Consider the following 21,269-nt stretch of genomic DNA (forward strand, 5'->3'; position numbering starts at 1 on the left):
GCCAAGAGCTGCAGTGCTGCAATCTACATTTTGACATATGAACTCGTGTATTTGTCCTAATGAGTTACATACCAAAGACTCATTAAGTGTTTCTGAGAAATAACTAAACAGACCTATTTACATTAATAGAACACTAATGCCAAAAAATTCCCCTGTGCATTAGTCCCAGATTCTTCCTGACTCTAAGACTATGGGGGAAGGAAAGACTATATTTTAATTCTGAAAGAAAGTAAATATTTTAAAGTACCTATTATTGCTGACATTGATATTGTTGGAATAATTTTCCTGTATCCCAGACAAGGCTCATTTTTGAAGTCTGCCTGAATTTTCAATATTTTTCAAACACACAAGACAATCCCTTCAAGTTCATAACTATACAGTTCACAAAGAACATTCTCAAACATGGGAATGAGCAATGAAACCAATTGCGACATGCCAGAAGATTCAGTGTTTGCTGCACATTTCATTTTTTGCATACTAAACTAGTTTCTGCATACATTAGAAAGCCATATATGTAACCAAGTATTGTGTAACTATCAAATTTATGTACAAAGGTAATTTATGAAATGCAGCACACATGTTGTCAATGGGTGTACTTTTCCTAATCAGAATTAAACTCTGTGTAGGAAGAATGCCACCACATGAAACATCCCTAAAAATGGAATCTGCCAAGGACCACTGATACATCCATTCTTTACAACTAAATGGTTGCAATTTGCATAATATTATCTTATAAAACAATGCTACATGTTACAGCAGTTGACTATACATGACCTTTTAATCCTTTTCAATGGAATTCATGAACACACATTAGCCAAGAAAGCATAGCAATGATATCATCTTGGTGGAATGCACACTAAATTTCTTTCCATCTGAACAGAACTTGAGAGGTGACAGATGAGCTTGATGCATGCAATTTGCATATAAAGCACCAACAAAAATCCCCCTCACTGACACCTTTTCTAGCTTACAAGTCTGCAACATATCTAATAGCCGAAGACTTATAGGTTACCTATATCATTAAGCTAGCAAGGACAGAAAGAAGCTTCAAACCTTACTGAAATCATAATTTCACCTGTATAAGATCAGGTATATGGGTTATTCTCTTCTTTTATGTTTACAGCCACCAGACAAAATAAGGTTAGACTGAGAGATAGACTGACCCAATATTACCCCATGGTTGAACAAGGATTTGAACTCAGATCTTGCCAGTATAGGTCCACCACACTGAAAAAGTAGATTATAGTAAGAGGCATTTTCCCAAAACAATATTGGAACATACTTGTTACTTTTTTAAAAAGCCAAAATGGTGTACTTAATTTGCATATTGGTCTATGGCAGTTGTTGCATTTATCCATCGGCATTCAACATCTGGGACAACATCTTAAAGTAAACAATGCTCACAAGGCCATCTGGACAGAACTGCAGGCAAAAATTAGAGCAGTAGCATATGGAAAAGCAGATTTTTCTCTTCCCTTCAGCAGTGCAGGATAACAAATGTCAAACCTATATCTGTCCACGCTTCACTGTGCTATGCTTTGCAGCACCACCTGGCTCTCCTTGCACAGCCACCAAATATGGACAGCACTGCCACAGCGGACCATATCTGCAGGGCAAACTCAATAAAAGCATTTCATTTCATGGTTAAATGACAGCTTCACACAAGTAGGAAGGTTCTGTTTACTGAATCTCAAACGTGAATTATCCAGGGAAAGGAAAAACAAAGACAACAAAACCCACAAAAAACAATGAACAGAATAGCCTTGTTATGAGACATGAATGCTCATGCAGTTATAAAATGCAGGAAGCCATAATGGAACATCTGAATGTCACACTAGTTTAACAGTAAGCAAGAGATTCAATAATTAACAGTGTTTATCGGCCTTTTCTTACTTTATGATCCACAACAGAAAAGTGCTTCAAGGATAAACAATTAAAGCTGCAATCCTATATGCATAATTACTTGGGAATAAGTCCCAATGAATTCAGTGAGATTTATTTTCAAGCAAATAAAGGATGTTCATCTGATCTCCAAAATGAAACTCAAATTTATTGGTCCGTAGATTGGAATGCCTGGAAATGACTTTGCCCACAAATTTTCGTTTTCAGACACATTAAATACAAAAATATTCACTTGGAATTAGAACTCAGAGGACCACATGAAGGCTCAAGTTTATTTGCTTTCCACATGGACTTTTTACATACTGAAATATTCACATTATTTTTATATGCTATTTTTAATTCATGCATGGAAACTGAGGATTTTCCAAATCCCGTGAGTATGACCAGCACGTCCATCCCAGTATTTCTTCCTAAGGCAGGCAGTATAAAACAGCCACTATACTGCCAATCATGTGGTATCATAGTGATGTTCTCCAAGTCTGCAAATTTCTCTCCTTTCAATGTACAGCATACTTCATGTGCTGTTTCCATTTCCTGCTATTTCAAAGAGGCAATAAATGCTATTTTACCAATCTATTCCAACAGAAGAGTTTTTGTTATTTCTTCATTTTAGATAAACAATAAATAAATCCAGGTTAGCTTATTGTAATGTGCTCTACATGGGGACTGTCTTTGAAAACTGACTGGAAACTTTACGTGATCCTAAGTCTAATGCCTGCCAAAACATTCATTTTAATCCAGGCTTTTAATTAAGGGGATTTTTGTAATTATTTCACAGTCTATTTCTAGGCTGTTTTAGGAACATCATTTTATGCAACTAAATGTTTTGTGAAATTGTTATGCTTTGGCTGGGTTTTTATAGTTTCATTAATTTTATTGTTTTCATGATTTGATTGCATTATACTTTGTAATGTGCTTCAAGCAGGTCTCTGGAGAGGCAGCATATACATTTTACAAACCACTAAATGAACGCAAGCTCCGTGCATACCTGTCATTATGACTGCAGAATTAATATGACAATGGCCAGTTCATGAGGGCTACCAGCATGCCAATGCACACAGAAAATGTATTTAAATGAGCTTCTTGTTAGAGCTTAATTGTAGAACCTACATCATACACAGAGTAAAACCTGGGACCACAAGAAAGCTTTTGGTACTCCAAAAGCTGTATTAACTAAGAACAAGTACAAGACAGGAATACTAAATGTGAAGTAATATTATGCTTTCTCTACCAGCTAATTAACAAAAGCTTCCAAGAATAATGACTGGGGTTCTCTGCATTTTTACCTATGTTTTCCATCTCTTCCTCAAATACTTCCTTTTACTTCTTCCTGTCTTTTAACACAATATAAGACAATTTATTCACTAGTTTTATAACAATCACAATACATAGTACCAATAAAATAATTATGATATACTCTATGAACTATACAAACACATGCGGAAAATTTGTTCACAGTGTTGGAAGAAGATTTCCCTAATGATTTTACATATTAAACCTAATACAAGTGTACTACATATTTTCTAGAAGTGACCTACTCGAGTTATTCACTCAGCTGCTATTTGCCTATCGTCGTTGGGAAGAATAGCTACAATTAAAATGTTTTACCTAGAATGTTATTCCTGTTTCAGACAATTCCAGTTTTGACAACTGAGGCACCATTTAAACAATAGCCAAAGGATATATTGAGGTTTATATGGCAGGGGGGTGGGGGGAGGAGGTTAGATTTAAGGTTCTGCAGGATGCAAAGGAAAGAGGAGGTTTGCGTCTACCAGATTTGAGATTATATTTTGCTGCTAATTCTCTGGTTTGGATGAAGGAATGGATTTTGTTAAAAAACAGAAGCCTATTGGACGTCGAAGGGCACAACTTAAAATTTGGGTGGCATGGATACTTATGGTATGCTAAGGTTAATGCAGAGTTTAATCATTATTATGTCAGGCGTGCCAGTTTGAGAGTATGGAATAAATACAAACTTAGGTTTTGTTTGAAAATACCTCTCTGGTTATCATCACAAGAAGCTCATTTTAGAAGAGAAATGGTGTGTCCAATTAAACGGTTAACTTATTGTGATTTGTTGGAATTTTCTCAAGGTCAAGTTCAAATTAAATCAAGAGAGGATTTAGTAGCAGAAGGACATGTTTGTCAATGGTTTTCTTATATGGAAATCTCGGAGAAATTTAAGTTAGACAAGAGACACTGACTTTGAGCAATCTAAAACTGAATTTGAAATTGCACTCTACAAATGATGAACATGTTATTTCTAAAATGTACACACTTTTGTTAATGTTTGAGACAGAAGAACAAGTAAAAGAATGTATGATTAAATAGGCAAAAAAATGTGGAAATGACATATTAATGGAGCAATGGGAAAATATGTGGACAAGAGGGTTGAAATTTACATTAAGCTCTAGTATTAAGGAGAATTTCTATAAGATGATGTATAGTTGGAATATGACTCCTAAAAAATTGGCTAGAATGTACAAGGATGCTTCTAATGTATGTTGGAAATGTGCTAAACAAGAAGGAATATTTTATCGTATGTGGTGGACATGTAAGAAAGCAAAAAACTTCTGGTTGCAGATACAAACATCGGTTACTGGATTTTGAAGATTAAAATCCAGTAAAAAACAGAGACTTTTTTGTTGGGAATGATGGACAGCCAGTTGGAAAGAAGTTTTGGAACTTTGTTCTTATGTAGGATCACGGCAACAAGAGTATTGTATGCACAAAAAAGGAAAACTCCAACATCGCCTACAATGAAAGAATGGTGGATAAAAGTTTTGGAGATTGCGTCAATGGCAAAACTTACTTCAATGATTAAAAAAAAGGCATTATCTACATTTTTGGCTGAACGGAAACCATTTATAGACTTTTAACATGAAACAGATCATAATGATTTGATGATATCTGGATTTATTGATTAAGAATCATGAACAATAGAAAAAAGAGGGCTCTTATGTTTAACAGAATAAGCGAGACTTTGAATACGATATATAGTTGTTGAGGAGAAAACTGGAACTCAATTTGTAGTTTAGTTTTTGTCTTCTTATCTTTCTAAACTATTTTCTTTTTTTTATTATTAGCTGCTTGTCTTGTTTGCTTGTTTATATGCATTGTGTGATTTTTTTAGATTGTTGTGTTTTTTATCTTTTATGTTTACTGTTTATAGCTTAAATAAAATTTGTAAATCACAGCTGGTATTTGCCTGTCCAGTTTTGCTTATTGTTTTAATAAAGGATTTATATGAAAGGATTACTGTAAGTGCTAATGTAATATGGAATGGTCTAAGTATAAAGTTTCTGTTCATCTTGCATACTTTGTATCATCAATATATCTAATTCTCAACATATATATCTAATTTTCAATGTATCTAATTCTCAACATGGCCTCATATGCAGATACTTAAATCCAGACATGAACCAGAAACCATGAACACACAGATCCAGAAGAGTTAGCTGTGTTAGTCTGTAGTTGCAAAATAGTAAAAAGCCCAGTAGCACCTTTAAGACTAACCTACTTTATTGAGGCATAAGCTTCAAGAACCACAGCTCATTTCGTCAGAACACAAACTGCACACACACAAAAAGTGAAATTAAGCCCCCCCCCCGCCCCATTATAGAAGCAGTGCCTGTCGCTTGAAAAATAAGGAGTTCTCAGTGCCAGTTGTGGGGGTTTCTAGGTGCTAGGCAACCACAACAATATAGCCAGACTTCAAAACTTGGTTTCTGTCAATAAAAATCGGGGGGGGGGGGCTTTCCAGAGCCTTCTTGGTTTCTCAGTTCACCCTTACTCCCCTCCCTCCTGCACTGTAGGACTGATTCATTGGAGCCAAGGCCAGCAGGAATTTAGTTGCCACACAAAGTTTAAAATGTCAGCTTCCCCAATTCTTATTAGCTATTGTATGGGGGTGGTGTAGAGAAGCTCAGTATATGCTAATCAGGTGTTCTGCATTCATAAACCTGTAATGGTTGTCACTGCAGATAGGAAAAACAAAACTAATTCAGAAACAGTTCTTCCACAAGCATTAACTGATACAAGACATTGTGTGCAAACAGCTTTCCTGCTGTATTAGCTGTATTTTATATATATATATATAAATATAAATATATATATATATAAATATATTTTATTTTATATATATATATATATATATATATATATATATATAAAAATTAGTCTCTAATACAGGATTGCAACAATTGGTTGATTAATTGACTTAAAATCAATTAAAACTTTTTTGATTGACTAAAAATGTAGCTGTGACAATCCTTTTTTCTGCTTTTTTTTTTAAAGGTGAGGTTTATATTTAATCAATATTTTTATATTGATTAAAATGGTAGATAGGAGATGTCATCTTAGAAGCATTCCCCTTTTTGTTTTACATAGGGAGGAATGCCCCTAATATGCCTGTAATACAACATAGATACATCACCCCAAAACAAAAAATGGTTTCAACTTCAAAGCTATTATTCAAACACATATGTAATTGTTTAATATTTAATTGATTTAAATTCATCAGATCAAACAAGATTTCATAACCAGTGCAGTCATAATATACTATGACTATTAAAGAGGATAAGCAACGATTTATTTCATCATCATCATCATCATCACCACCACCACCACATTATTACCCCTAACACTCATGCATTCTCAGCAAATCAGACTGGTTTTCTGTCTCGATTGTTGGTAGGCAACCTGCTGCTTGTGATCTTCATCCTTAAGCATTCAGTGATCTGTATTCTCCAACCAACTTAACTTCAAGCTTTTCATATCACCAGAATACTTAACTTAAATCGAGAGCCATTAGCATGGGAGATAGGATTCTGAGTCATAAAACTGAAATGCCAGGATTGATTCCATTACCAAAGTGAAGAAATTGGTCATTTGCGGATATCCCAGCATCAGTCTTGATGCAGCAAGCCTTCCCATAGCACTTTATCAGGACTCAAGCTAAATCCTTTATCACAAACTTTTACTTTGGTCATAATGGTGTCATTTTCACACATTTAATTAAATTAATTAGTAACTCATTATCTGACAAATCTAGTTATGGAAGCCATACTTAACTATCTCTAATCAATGGGCTAAATCTAAAGAACTGCAAATGGATCTTTCCCACCTACATCTTCTTTCTGTAGCCGCCTGCATCCCCATAGAAATTCACTCTGAGGACTAGGATAGCCTTGGCACCAGCATGGGATGTGGTACAAAAGCATAAAGGAGTAGAAATGCTCAACCCCTTGTTGAGCTTGTTATCCTTCCACTCACAGAAAGGGGAGTCTGGATCAATGTACTTTAGCAGATGTATTGTCGAAGGCTTTCACGGCCGGAGAACGATGGTTGTTGTGGGTTTTCCGGGCTGTATTGCCGTGGTCTTGGCGTTGTAGTTCCTGACGTTTCGCCAGCAGCTGTGGCTGGCATCTTCAGAGGTGTAGCACCAAAAGACAGAGATCTCTCAGTGTCACAGTGTGGAAAAGATGTTGGCAGGTCATTTATATCTACTCAGGAGGGGTGGGGTTGAGCTGAGTCATCCTGTAAGAGTTTCCCAGGGTGTGGAATGCTAATGATGGGAGGCTTCACTGTATCCTGAGGAGGTTCTTTTGCATATGGATTGGGGCTTGATGTGCTAATCTTCTCTGCAGGGCTACTGTCAGGTGTAGAGTGTTTTGTTAGCCTGGTGTTTTTCAGAACTGGAAACCATGCTCTGTTCATTCTTAAGGTTTCTTCTTTCCTGTTGAAGTTTTGCTTATGCTTGTGAATTTCAATGGCTTCCCTGTGCAGTCTGACAAAGTAGTTGGAAGTGTTGTCCAGTGTTTTGGTGTCCTGGAATAAGATACTGTGCCCTGTTTGAGTTAGGCTATGTTCAGCCACTGCTGATTTTTCAGGTTGTCCAAGTCTGCAGTGTCTTTCATGTTCTTTTATTCTTGTCTAGATGCTACGCTTTGTGGTCCCGATGTAAACTTGTCCACAGCTGCAGGGTATACGGTATACTCCTGCAGAGGTGAGGGGGTCTCTACTGTCTTTTGCTGATCGTAGCATCTGTTGTATTTTTCGGGTGGGTCTGAATACTGCTTGAAGGTTATGCTTTTTCATAAGCTTTCCCATCTGATCAGTAATTCCTTTGATATATGGCAAAAACACTTTTCCTGTAGGAGACTGTTTTTCCTTGGTTGTTTGATTCATCCTGGGTTTGATTGCTCTTCGGATTTCATTTCTGGAGTAGCCATTTGCCTGAACTGCGTGGTTTAGATGATTAATTTCCTCACTGAGAAAGTGCGGCTCACATATCCGTCTTGCACGATCCACTAATGTTTTCATTATGCCTCTTTTCTGTTGGGGGTGGTGATTGGAGTTTTTGTGTAAGTACCGATCAGTGTGAGTTGGTTTCCTGTAGACCTTGTGACCTAACTGAAAGTTTGCTTTGCGGATGACCAAGGTATCCAGGAATGGGGGTTTTCCCTCGATTTCTTTCTCCATTGTGAATTGTATGTTCAGGTGGATGTTGTTGAGATGATTCAAAAACCCCATCAATTCTTCCTCCCCATGGCTCCAAATGATAAATGTATCATCCACAAACCGGAACCATACACTAGGTTTGTGGGGCGCTGATTCTAGAGCTGTTTTTTCAAAATGTTCCATGTAGAAGTTTGCTATAACTAGGCTGAGAGGGCTCCCCATGGCCACCCCATCCATCTGTTCATAGAATTCGTTATCCCATTGGAAGTAACTTTAGCAGCTTTAGCAGCTCTACAGTATGTAAGACAAAGCTGTAAAACGTGACGTTTTCCTCTCTCTGCCCATCTCCATGCCTTACCATGAGATCAGAGACTACTCCTATCTGATCTATCCTGCATTTTTCCTGCTCAGCCAGCCACCACTAAGGGAAAATGCAATGTCCACGGGTCACAGAACTGCAGAATGAATGTGTGGGTGGGTGAATGGTCTGAGTTTCCCCCATATAACATCGTACTGCACATGCCAGTTCTCTGAATAAAATCCCCAGGTTTTGCCCTTGATTGTTTACATGCAGACTGACCAAGTTCAGAGACAGGACAGACTATCCAACAAGCCTAGGTCTACAGCTTTTCACAATAAATAAATAAATTCTACCAGGATTTGACACCAGACAGACACACAATATCAATTTGATGAAACATGACATTGGAAAAATATCCAGATAGGTTCAGCTAAAGTATTTATTCTTGATTAGAGAGAGTCTGTGTGTTGGGCATGGGCATATATATCTTGTTTCCTTGGAACCTAAAGTACATACCCATTTCTACATAATAACCTCACCAAACCTTCACATAGGTAGATTTAAGAGTCAGAGGGTACATGCAGATTTGATCACTAGAACTTTTTTTCTCAAGGTTACTCTTGTATAAGTCTACAGTCATTGGTGCGCGCCCTCCCCCACCCTTCTACCAACTGGTTTTGAAGATGGCTTAGTAATTTGTGTTGAGAGGTGTTCTAGTGCTACGGACACATTGAAAATCCTCTAAAGGGCCTCGTAAACCACTCAGGCTTTATCTTGGACCATCCTGATTGAAAGAAAACTACAGAATATTTGTATTTCTGAGTGATATAAAAAATTTTAGTATCTTACTTGTTTCATTTCTGATGATGTGTCTTTGGAGGAAGTCAACAATTTGTGCCAAAGCCTTCTTGTTGCAATGTGTTGACAGCTCTTCATTACATTCATAGCACCTTAGATAAAAATTGAAATACTGTAACAACTAATCTTAAGACACTGAATAAATTCTTATGATTGTATCTACCATACAAAGGCACTGAGAATCTTTCTCTCATGAGATTTACTTAGGTATTTTACAAGCACAAAAATAGCAGAATAAAATGCTTCAATTTCTTGCTTGCCTTCCCTCTCTACTTAAAAAGTCAATTAAAATTAATTATCTTATGCTGATGGAAGTTTGGTTTAAATCATGGTATCAGGCAGTTTTTGGATAGCTGTCTATTTAACAATAAGCATCTCAAAACATATGGAAGGTTGAGTGTGAATTAATGTAAATAATAATAATATTATAATATCTGATTTATATACCACCCTTCAGGACAACTCAACGCCCACTCAGAGTGGTTTACAAACTGTGATGTTATTATCCCCACAACAATCATACTGTGAGATGAGTGGGGCTGAGAGAGCTCCAAGAAGCTGTGACTGACCCAAGGTCACCCAGCTGGCTTCAAGTGGAGGAGTGGGGAATCAAACCCGGTTCTCCAGATTAGAGTTCTGCCACCCTTAACCATTACACCAAACTAGCTCTCAGTTGACTTGAACCTATGTGCTCTACATCTGGAAAGATCTACCTTCCCTTTCTATTAGATATGAACAGTATAAACCATCAGCTTATTTGGATCATTCAAGTTCATGAGATTCCATACAAAGCTATGGGGGAAGGGAGGGCAGAGTTGTGCCTTCCCCACTTCCAGCCCAATCAGTGTCAAACAACTGGTCTTGCACAGTACAGATGCCTTATGGCAGCCATTAGGTTGGGTCCGCTCCTACAACCGATAAATGAGGGCTAGTGCTAGAGTTTTTGTATCTGATCCTGAGATCCACTATGTTAAGGAAAAAATGCAATATATTTAATAAAGCTGACTTTTAGAGTTCACATCAACAAATCATATCAGTTAGGACTACCGGATTTATCTATGATAAACCTTTTCTTTATCCAACTTATATTTTCTATTTAATTACCAAATTTAAACTCCAAGTAGTATCATATCATGCTGATTTGACTCTTTAATTCCCAGATACAAGAAAACTTGTACACAGACCTATATACTATCAGATAGACATGACTTATGCAGTTCCCCCTCAACATACATAAATAAACATACCATACAATCAATGTGCTGAGGTTGATTACAATACAATGAGGCTCTGCCCATTCAGTCTGGAAATGTTTTATAGAATGCTGAGCTTCTGAGTTTTGACTGCAGCCCTAAAGTTTATTATTAAAAAAAAATTCAAACTATCAGTACTATCCTTCAATAAAATCAGCAAAAAAACACCCCTTTTGAAATTCATAATCAATTTGTCATTTACATTACTCTCATACAAATGTGGGTACCTTGCTCACACTACAAACATACAAAAGTGTTCTTGAGCCACCCCATAAAGTTGACATAGCCCTCCTCAACTCGAATATCTCAGTGCCAGACCTCAGCCTTACTTGGTTTTCACTGGCCAAGCTATTCACTTCAAGTCACAATTCTTCTACACATCCTAGGACTATTTATCACTTTATTGTTTCCCAGGTCACCAGTAGGGGTGTGCGCTTCAGGTTTCCGATTCGGATAAAATACCCAAATCGGACCCAATTTGTAAAGATTCAGGATTCCTGAATAAAAGCTTCCCCGAAGCATTCGGGTTGCTTCGGAAAGCATCGGGGCAGAGTTTAAAGGGCCCTTTCCCTGCCTCTTGTAAGCGGCAGGTCCCTTTAAACTATCAGCTGGCAGGCGGGGGGAATCCCCCCACCTGACATCTGAAGTTTAAAGGGCCCTTTTCCTGCCGCTTGCAAGCAGCAGGGCCCTTTAAACACCCCAAACCCCGTAACCCCCAGCCCCCCCCACTTACCTTGGCTCTGCTGCTGCAGTGGTGGAGGCGGCAGCACAGCAGTGGCAGCTCCAGCCTTCCCAGCTGCCCAGAAGGCCACTGCAGCCACAGAGGCAGTGACCGCTCCAGCCTTCCCCGCCACCCTGTGGGGCCGCGCGCCGCCAGATTTGGCCTTCTCAGCTGCCCTGTGGGCCACTGCGGGCCCGGAGGAGGTGGCACGGTGGCGGAGGCAGCAGTTCAGGCCCTCCCCGCTCCCCTGGGGGGCCGCGCAGTGGCGGAGGAGGCAGAGAAGGCCCTTTCTGTCCCTCAAATGGCCTCCAGGGCTGCCATTTGAGGGGCAAGACAGGCCAGAGGCAGCAGCTCCGTGCTTCACCGTGGCCCAGCTAGCTGCTGCAGCAGTGGAGTGGCCCCTGCAGGAGCTGGCTCCATGCTTCCCCGCAGCCCAGTTGGCCACTGTGGCGGCAGAGGTGGTGGCGCAGGACCCGCAGGAGCTGGCTCCATGCTTCTCCGCAGCCCAGTTGGCCACTGTGAAGGCAGAGGTGGTGGCGCAGGACCCGCAGGAGCGGCTCCGCGCTTCCCCGCAGCCCAGCTGGCTGCTGCGGCAGCGGAGGCGGCGCCGCGAGCCCTGCAGGAGCCAGCTCCACGTTTCCCCTGCACCCAGCTGATCGCCCTCCCCTCTCCCTGCCTGCCAGGTAAGTGGAGGGGGGGTTGCCCCAGGGATGGGGGGGGGGTTGCTCCCCCTCACTTCAGTATGCTCTGAATCTTTACAGAGCATATCAAAGCAAGCTAAATACTAGAATCTGGTATTACCAAAGTGAGCAAAATACCAGATTCTGGTAATTCCAGAGTTTTTGGCGGTGCACACCCCTAGTCACCAGTGACTAATTTAATCCAGCTCTTCCCGGGAATAGCTAGAGCAGGGGGCTTTAAACATTTCTAAGAACTGAAATGCTTGCGTCTCACCAAGGAATGCAATCACAAGCACTTATGTGATTCCTGCTAGTGCATTCCAGAGCTTTGGTAAAGTTGATGCAGTTGTATGTAACCATATGTGTAATATGATCTTTGATCTGCTAACTGACATACTAAATTTATTTACCTGAGCTCCACATTTGAGGCAGAGCCATATGTCAGTAGGCATTACTGGCTCACCATCACATATTCTCCTTTCCTTTAGGCACTCTGAACATACTGACCAAACATTCTGAGCTACTGCTCTCTTCACATGATGTACATCCACAGCTTGGCTTACATGCTCACATGTCAGACCTATGGAATAAGAAATTAAAAGGATCAGAATGCTCAAATGTTTTTATTTTGTGTTTTTCTTTTAAGAGTGATTGGCTTGCAGGTACTGGAATCTAAAATAGTAACATTTCCTCATGTTGCTAGCAGTTTTTCCATCACAACAGCAGCAACCATTTGATTTTTTAAAAAATCATACTTTGGGAATAAGGAGGCAATTCCACAAAATGACCATTGAATGTCATTCAAAGTTTCCAGATATCCTCCAAGCCACGTTACCTTCCTGCCTCATCAAGACATCATGGATGATGCTACAGCTGGACTTGTAACTATGAAGTAAGCATTTTTCCACTCTCTTTACACAGGAAACGAGTCACTCTCTCCAAACATTTGTTACCCTTTCTCCTTACCTCTCATGTATTGCCATTGTCATTCCCTCCAATTCTGCCAGTAATGAAACACAGCTCTGCTTCTCAAAACAAGAGAATTCTAAAGACAAAACGACTTCATAACTCATTGGGCCATAAACTGACTGCAATCTCTGCTGTTATGCCTACCAATTAAATTAGCAACTCCCATGGGTATTCACTGTATTGGCTAATTAAAAGCATATGGACAATCCTTTCCTTTCCTTGACAACTAATAGGTGATTCAATCCACCCTCAGGCATGCGGTACTGGCAGAAAATCTACCTGAAATCACTGCCAACATTAGCTCTGTACATGGGAATATACAAGAACAATTTTTGCAACCCACATTAATAGAAGCCACTTGCAGCATTTTAAAAGTCCCTCTTTGTGCATGGTGATGCCTCCATGCCACCTGCTCATCACAGTCAGAAGCCAACACATGTAGTACATACATATGCAGTTACCACATATCTAGTCCATTGTCAATTGTTTCTGGCCATAACGTCAGAACCTACAACAACATTTTTTTAAATTTATTTTTAATTATGTTTATAGTCTTCCTTTCTCACTGAGATTCAAGGTGGATTACACAGTTTAAGTCAATATGACCAATGACTGATACATTAAATAAACAATACAATATGGTATGGAGCACAAAAGTTTGAAGACAAATATAAATCTGAATACAGAGCTGAAACAAAGCATATGCAACATTTGAACTACCTTTTCCTGCAATGTCATCTGAAGAATCTTCATCCGGAGGCTGATTTGACTTTTTGTATCTCTTTTTTTCAGTGATAGCCCTTGATGGATCTTTCACCCGCATCTGTTATTTGCTGGAAAACAAACAAACAGAAATAGGTATCACTATATATCATATTAAAACAAATACAAAGGTTTAGCTGCAATAAGCAACTCTTCACTAAGTTTTTCACTAAGCTGACACACATCTGACAAAAAACAGTCCCATCCCCAACTCAAATAAACGGCTTTCCTGCTGTTATTATCTATGCTGCACTAGACAGCCATTTCATTATGTAACATGAGTGAAGCCTCCTAGGACTAGCAGGAATGGCAACTACATTAAAAGAAAACATGTTTTTTAATATTTAATTCATCACCAAAGCAATGCTTCAGTTAAGTACCTCCAACAATCCCTTACAACTAGCCACTCAGTATGCATTATGCAGGCAAATAACAAGCCTCCCCTCATTATCTATTATTTCCTACATTTTCTCATGAGCTGAATGCAGATGCATTTTATAACTACCTGTGGCATTTTGGGAGTCCAGAACTAGATCAACTGTCATCCAGTTAAAGGCAAGACCATGGTCATCATTATGACCAGCAACTGGACAAAGTTATCAATCAGTGCATCATATGTTTCAGCACAAGGACAGCTCTGAAAGCCTTTGAAGCATACAGCCATTTAATACCTCCTGGAGCAGAACTACAGACTGGTAGTGGCTGCCATGTTTCTTTCATTGCAATCTGTCATTTGAAATTCTCAAAATGTCATATGCATTCTATTCTATACCAGATGTAAGTCCAACTCATAACTGAGACCTCACATGATATCTTACTTGGATCTTCCAGAAGTTCGGGCTATGAAAATTTCCCATGGGAATTATCCCCAAAAATCTATCAATGGCAGCATACACCACATATCCAAACTGTTTCATTTAGACATCAGGAAACACTGGAGACAGATCAAATCCAGAGGATAATTCTTACAGTCTCCCAGCAGTAGACTCCCAGCGCTATATTTGCAACCTCCTAGTAAAGTAGAACCTACTATAGTTGTTGTGGGTTTTCCGGGCTGTATTGCCGTGGTCTTGGCATTGTAGTTCCTGATGTTTCGCCAGCAGCTGTGGCTGGCATCTTCAGAGGTGTAGCACCAAAAGAGTCTTTTGGTGCTACACCTCTGAAGATGCCAGCCACAGCTGCTGGCGAAACATCAGGAACTACAATGCCAAGACCACGGCAATACAGCCCGGAAAACCCACAACAACCATCGTTCTCCGGCCGTGAAAGCCTTCGACAATACATAGAACCTACTATAGATGGTCCAGAAGGTATCATGGATCAATATTTAAAGCTGCTGAAAGGTTTAGCAGAATTAATAGGGTCATATCCCTCCTGTCCCAAATAAGTTATCAACCAGAGTAACTAAAGCAACCTATCTTAATCTCTGGCTGGAAACAAGGTTGGGTTTTGAGTTGCAAGAGGAAGAGGGAGGAAAGAAAGTCACATTATGCAGGCAGAAATCTTCTGTCCATGGAAATGCTCTAATGGAACCAAGCCTGTAAGTCTAGGGGACTTTAACGCCACCTCTAAAGTCAGCTCAAGAAAGAAAAATCTTAGGAAGATACACATGTTCATTTCAGACTGCATCCAAAAATAGAGAGCACAGCAAGGGAGATCACTTCCTTATGGATCACAACACCTCAACTTCCCCTTCTGAGATTCAATATACTGCTACAAAAATAAATAGAAGTAGCTAAGAACTCAGCAGTATTCAATTTACTGTCATCTCAGAGGAAATTTATTTTGAAACATGAGGCACTAATTTATTGTAATAAATCCAACAACTGTATTATAAACAAAATGTCAAACTGGGGGTGAGGTGGGGTGTGAAAGGTTTCCCTAATTCACAGAGTACAAATAGCTATTTGCAGTTTGGTTCTACAGAGTAAGTTTTAAAAACTGAAGGCAAATGAGTCAATTTAGAGAAGACATTAGAGGCCAGATTGTACAATAACACTTCTAATATTAAGCAGATTACTCATGTAAGAAGTGTAAAACAGTTACAACTCACTCGTGCAAGTTTACAAGTTTACCTTCATGAACTTGAATAACAATAACAGTATTTTCCAGTTCACAGAAGGAAGCAGATAATCCCTCACATGTTAAGTGTTCCCATGTTATACTGCTCATAGAAGCAGGCCATGCACATGTAATCGGCTCAACTTTAGTTGCTACTTATATCAGATACTGTCCCTTCCCTTTGTTGTATCTCATAGTTTTTCAGGCATCATGAGATCTCTGCCCATAGAAAGAAGGACTCTATTTTCACAACTGAAGCCACAGCATACCTTCTCAAACAAATTATTGCAAAACTGGAATACTGATCTCCAGAACAGCAGCACAAAGGTGAGTTGAAGCTATGTGAAAAATCACCATTTAAAGTCACAACCCTGTAAAATTGGCACTTGCTTTGATTACAAATTTTTGTGGAGGGAGAGCTAGATGGAGCCAGGAGCCAGAACTTCATCACATATCTCAACTCAAAGCTCAATCTTTTAACAGTTCCACCATGGTGTGGTAAGTATGGGTTCAGTCACAAGCTCAGTGTTTGAGGAGGCAATCACCAAGAGTGGGAGCAATCATGGTTCTGCAGCCACAAGTAGGAACTGATGGTTAGTCCCTTTTATGGGCTAATGTCATTTATATTCTTTGCCAGAGTTCAGTTTCATCCACAAAACATTCAATGTTTTAAAATGATTTTGAAAGGACAAAAAAATGCTTGCTTGTTGGCTGCATTTTTAAGATCCAATTTAGACAGTCAAAGAGCCTACAGAGCTTAGAGATAATAGGTTAAGAAGATATATGACTCTGGTACAGCCTAAGGGAAAACATGCAGCAGTTGACAGGAAAGCAAGATGTCAGGCTGACTGAATGATTAGCACTGTTTTTCAGGAAGCCAGTGACTAACAGCTGAAAGAGTAATATTACATCTTTTTTTGTTGTTACATAGCAGTCTGTCCCAGATTGTTCTTCATGACACATGTCAGTCCCAAACCAAGGACAAGTTGCTCTACTCTGGACACTACCAGCAAAACCTCAAGAGACAGATGGTACACTGCTGAACATCTTAAGGGAAAACAAATCTATGGAATACCAGTTTCACAATATTTCCTGAAGAAATCTGACAAAATATTTACAAGTCAAATACGTTATAGATCAACTTATCAAGTCAACACACTGGGAGTATTATATACTTGTGAGCTGCAATGCTGCCTCCATTTTGAAGCTAGAAAGAGCTCTTTGGGAAGAAGTTATAGCAGTTGCTGAATTATAGAAATCAATGCCCTCATTTTCATATATCTGCCAGTTACTCTGCGCAGAATTAACTGCTATTTCACAGCAGGCAAATTGTCTACTCAGTTTGAACAAGACAAACGGTATATAAGATAAAATGAACATGTTCTGAAAATTCCAAGGAAAAAAATGAAATATTTGATTAAATTAAATAGTTGTTTGGTGGGATGGCAATTATATTTCTAAATACCAAATGCTGGTTACAAACAATGGAAGAGGTGCCTCACTTTTATGCCCTGCTTGTAACTGAACATCTGTTTAGCCCCTGCTGAAACAGAATGTTGGACAAGATGGGCTTTGTCCTAAAGCACTAAGGTATTTTATATATTCTTAAAGTCATCAGTTACAAAAAAAGGTAGAGTTCTAGCAAGTCAAACAAATGCTTACTAATTTGTACTTTATTGTTCAGAGCGTCCACTACCAAATATTTATAAAAAATGTATTTGGGATATCAAATGGAGAGCCAGTTTGGTGTAGTGGTTAAGAGTGCGGGACTCTGGAGAACCGAGTTTGATTCCCCATTCCTCCACTTGAAGCCAGCTGAGTTACCTTGGATCAGTCACAGCTTCTAGGAGCTCTCTCATCCCCACCCACCTCACAGGGTGATTGTTGTTGTGAGGATAATGATAACATACTTTGTAAACTACTCTGAGTGGGTGTTAAGTCATCCTGAAGGGCAGTATATAAATCGAATGTTGTTTTTGTTGTTGTTATTATTATTATTAAATGATTGAAACAATAAACTTATTTGAGGGAATATAAACAAACACTCCATGATCCATTAACTAATATCCATTACAGTCAGCAGCCTGATGTAGTGTTTAGAGTGTCAGACTAAGATCTGTGAGACCCAGGTTTGAATTTCCACTCTGCCGTGCAAGACTGTTGGGTGACCTTGAGCCAGTCATGCACTCTTAAACCTAACCTCACAGGGTTGTTTGGAGGATAAAATTGACGACATGAGAATTATGTACGCCACCTTGGACCCCACTGGGGAGAAAGGTGGGGTCTAAATGAAGTCAATACTATTTATATAAACTAAAAGCATTAGCAAGGATAACACAAGATTCCCACCTGTTATTTTATGCTGCCAATTTAACTTGTTCTTTGAACAGCCCTCTAGCTCTTGTACATTTAAAGGCTATTTAAGACTTAAACTTTAATCTACTCATAAGATAAACACTCCAATTACTCTGGTTTTCATATTTAGGTGTGGTAAGTCTAAAACCAAACTAACTTTGTACTCTACAAAATATATTATATAGTCTTCGTTGGATATGAACAGAGACAAGAAACATGCTCAAGATCGCTTAATAGTTCTATTTTTTTACATGCCCTGGGATCCGCGCTAGTTTGTGCCACAAGCAGCCACGCTTATTTGGAATTATGTGCCACGCTGCTCATTCGGCCTTCCTTTCAAGAACATACATACATACTTACTTGAGAGCCCAATCCTACTGAACACAGCGAGACTCGCCCTCAAATAAATATGCATACGACTGAGCTGGCCTCTTTCTGGGAACGAAGAATTTCCAGGTCATACTCCTAGACCTTCCTTACCAGCTCTACCCACGCCCACCCGTAGGCCAACCACAAGGCGGGTTCACATCCCAAATGTGCCTGGGCAGCTTCCTGCCTACGCCGTAATTCAAGAAGGCCAGAGGGAGGGCGCTTCAATTGTCCTCCAAGGCTAGGGCCTAAGGGAGAGTCCAGAACGACTAGGAAGCGATGCCCTCCGCAGGCCGAAATGCCCGCTGAACGGACTGCCTAAAAGCCGGAAAAAACACTCCCGGAAAGGTCCCGCGGCCCCCCAAAGCTACCGCAAACTCCAGGTCCTGCCTCGCCCACCACAGAGTTCTCCCGAGACCTCGGACTCAGCTTGCCACAGCCCGACCTCCCGCTTCTTTTCCGTCTCCTCACTCACCACGCGGAGCTATAGCTTCGCCCGGAGACGGAGGGATGGCATAAGAAACTAGAGGAGGAGGAGGAGCAGCAGCAGCAGGAAGCGGCTAAGGAAGCTAAGCAGCCCGGGCCGCTCCCTTCGCCGGCCTGTGCTGTCCCGTCCCCACCCACCCCGGCTATTCGGAGACCCAGAATGGGGCGAGTGGCGGCTTCGGTAGAAACACCAACGGCAGCTGCCTGCGACTGTGGACGGGAGCGCCATTGCAGCTTAATGAAGGCCCCTGGCGCCCTGTCAGCCCTCTTGGAAACCGGCGGGGGCAGGGGTCGAGTGAAGGGTCGAAACGCAGAGCGCGGCGGTGAAGTGAACGCACCTCCTTGCTAACAGGCCAGCGTTCTGCCTCTGCGAAGGAAATGGCTCTATTGCGTTGGATCGTGCAGCGCCCCCCCCCCACAACTGCATACGAAGGCCATGCTAGCATTGCCTTTACAGGCTAGGCACTAGAGGTATAGCGACAAGCCAGTGATAACTAGGATATCAACTAAAAATTTGCCCCCGGTTAACAGGGTGGTGGATTCTTAATTTTAAAAACTACTGACATGCACAACGTTGGTGTAGTTTAGTGTATGATGGAAGTGAGGCGGGGCCTCACTTTCAGCTTCAGCTGCAATACAGGAACAGTAACGACAAGATTATTAAATATACACGTTAGTATAGATGAGTGCTCTGAATGTTTGTAAGCCCTGTATAAATGTTTATTGTTTTAAAACTGCACATTACAATTGCCATCTTAGAAAAGACATTTTTTCCTGTTTGATGGTGCACGTGCAATGCCTTTCCCAAAATAATACCTACAGTGGTGCATGTATATATCTTCCCTTTTTAAAAAAATTCTATGTAACTATTTTCCGTATACATATGTAATCTTGGTTTTAAGTCAGCTAAAGTGCATGTGACTAACAGTGCAATCTTATGCATAGTTACTCCAGTCTAAGCCCATTAACTTCAGTCACGTAGAATTGCACTGTAAGTGCCTCAACTTTCTTTAATTGGGTGACAGCAGTAACATTCATTTCCCAGTTTTGGTATATTCTTCTTGTTAAAACTTTGGAACTCTCTACCTAGAGAGATTCATCTTTCCCGTTCTGTTGCCATCTTCCACCAGGTGGTGAAGAATTCTCATTCATTAGGCATTCCCTCAGTGATTCCTCCCTCCTGCACATTCTGTTTCTTACAGTTTCTCCAAGCTTTCCTTGTTTCTCAGATCCTGTACTGCAAGATGCAACTAGCCACTCCTGGTACCATGTAACATTCTTTATTAATAACTTTCTGGTTCACTATGTAGTATAACATAATTTTTTATTAACTGTGTACATAACTTAGAAAGCAGTATTGGAGAACAAGTAACTTGCTCCCAGGTCAGATCTCTAGATCCCTTCTTGCAAAGCCCTCTGGAATGCTTACCATCTGTTAAGCACCGCCCACTTTAAGTCATAGTGACCTCATACACAATTTTTAAATGTTTTTGTAGAAGTATTTTCGCTTCTGTTTTAATTGTTTTTGTTGGTTTTAATGCTTTTAAGAAGTGATTTTTATTATGTATATTTTAATGTCTTAACTGCCTTGGTGTCCCTTATGTTTGCAGAAAGGTAAGGTATATATTTTGTAAAATAAAAAAGGGTGCTAGGTTGTTTATTTTCTGGCCAGTTGGCAATTCAGGTTTCCTATGATGCGCTGGTTTTTCATGTGTGAAAAATATTTTCCTGTGAGATTTACCATATCAGTGGGAATAAGGTCCATATAAATGTACTCTGAAGAGGTGTCTCAGTGTTCCACCAAGTTATCACATTACAAATAAATGTAAAATGAATGTGGAAGTGTCTAGCTTAACCAAAAATAAACCTCACTTGTCTTGGCCATTTAATAGGATTTACTTCTGAATAACCATGGTTAGGATTGGACTGCAAATAGTAAAGTCAACTGGAGAATGTAGAACTCTCAAAACTATTCTCTGTGCCATGTTTCAGACTTAAAACATGTATAATAAAAATGTGCAGTGTCTTTCCTCCAAACATTGAATAATCACACACATGGTATAGGAGCCTGATTTCTGGGCAGGTTAATG

The 21,269-nt window shown here is 39.9% G+C and overlaps 1 protein-coding gene across 5 annotated transcripts in view; it reads right to left on the reverse strand.

Annotated features, from left to right (window-relative positions):
* Positions 1–20,962, reverse strand: part of USP45 (ubiquitin specific peptidase 45) — an 84,858-nt gene extending 63,896 nt beyond the window's left edge. For 2 of the 5 annotated variants that reach the window (XM_054976474.1, XM_054976502.1), the window contains exons 1-5: positions 19,169–20,962; positions 13,867–13,979; positions 12,588–12,757; positions 10,771–10,874; positions 9,515–9,615 (exon numbers count right to left, since the gene is read on the reverse strand). In XM_054976474.1, coding sequence (XP_054832449.1) covers positions 9,515–9,615; positions 10,771–10,874; positions 12,588–12,757; positions 13,867–13,969 — 478 coding nt within the window. In that variant the 5' untranslated portion in view covers positions 13,970–13,979; positions 19,169–20,962. Of the gene's footprint in view, positions 1–9,514; positions 9,616–10,770; positions 10,875–12,587; positions 12,758–13,866; positions 13,980–18,684; positions 18,716–19,064 lie in introns of those variants that run through there. The other 3 variants (XM_054976482.1, XM_054976487.1, XM_054976495.1) reach the window with 3 other exon arrangements.
* Positions 20,963–21,269: the final 307 nt, after the last annotated feature.

Source organism: Eublepharis macularius, chromosome 1, assembly GCF_028583425.1.
Source record: "Eublepharis macularius isolate TG4126 chromosome 1, MPM_Emac_v1.0, whole genome shotgun sequence".
NCBI lineage: Eukaryota > Metazoa > Chordata > Lepidosauria > Squamata > Eublepharidae > Eublepharis > Eublepharis macularius.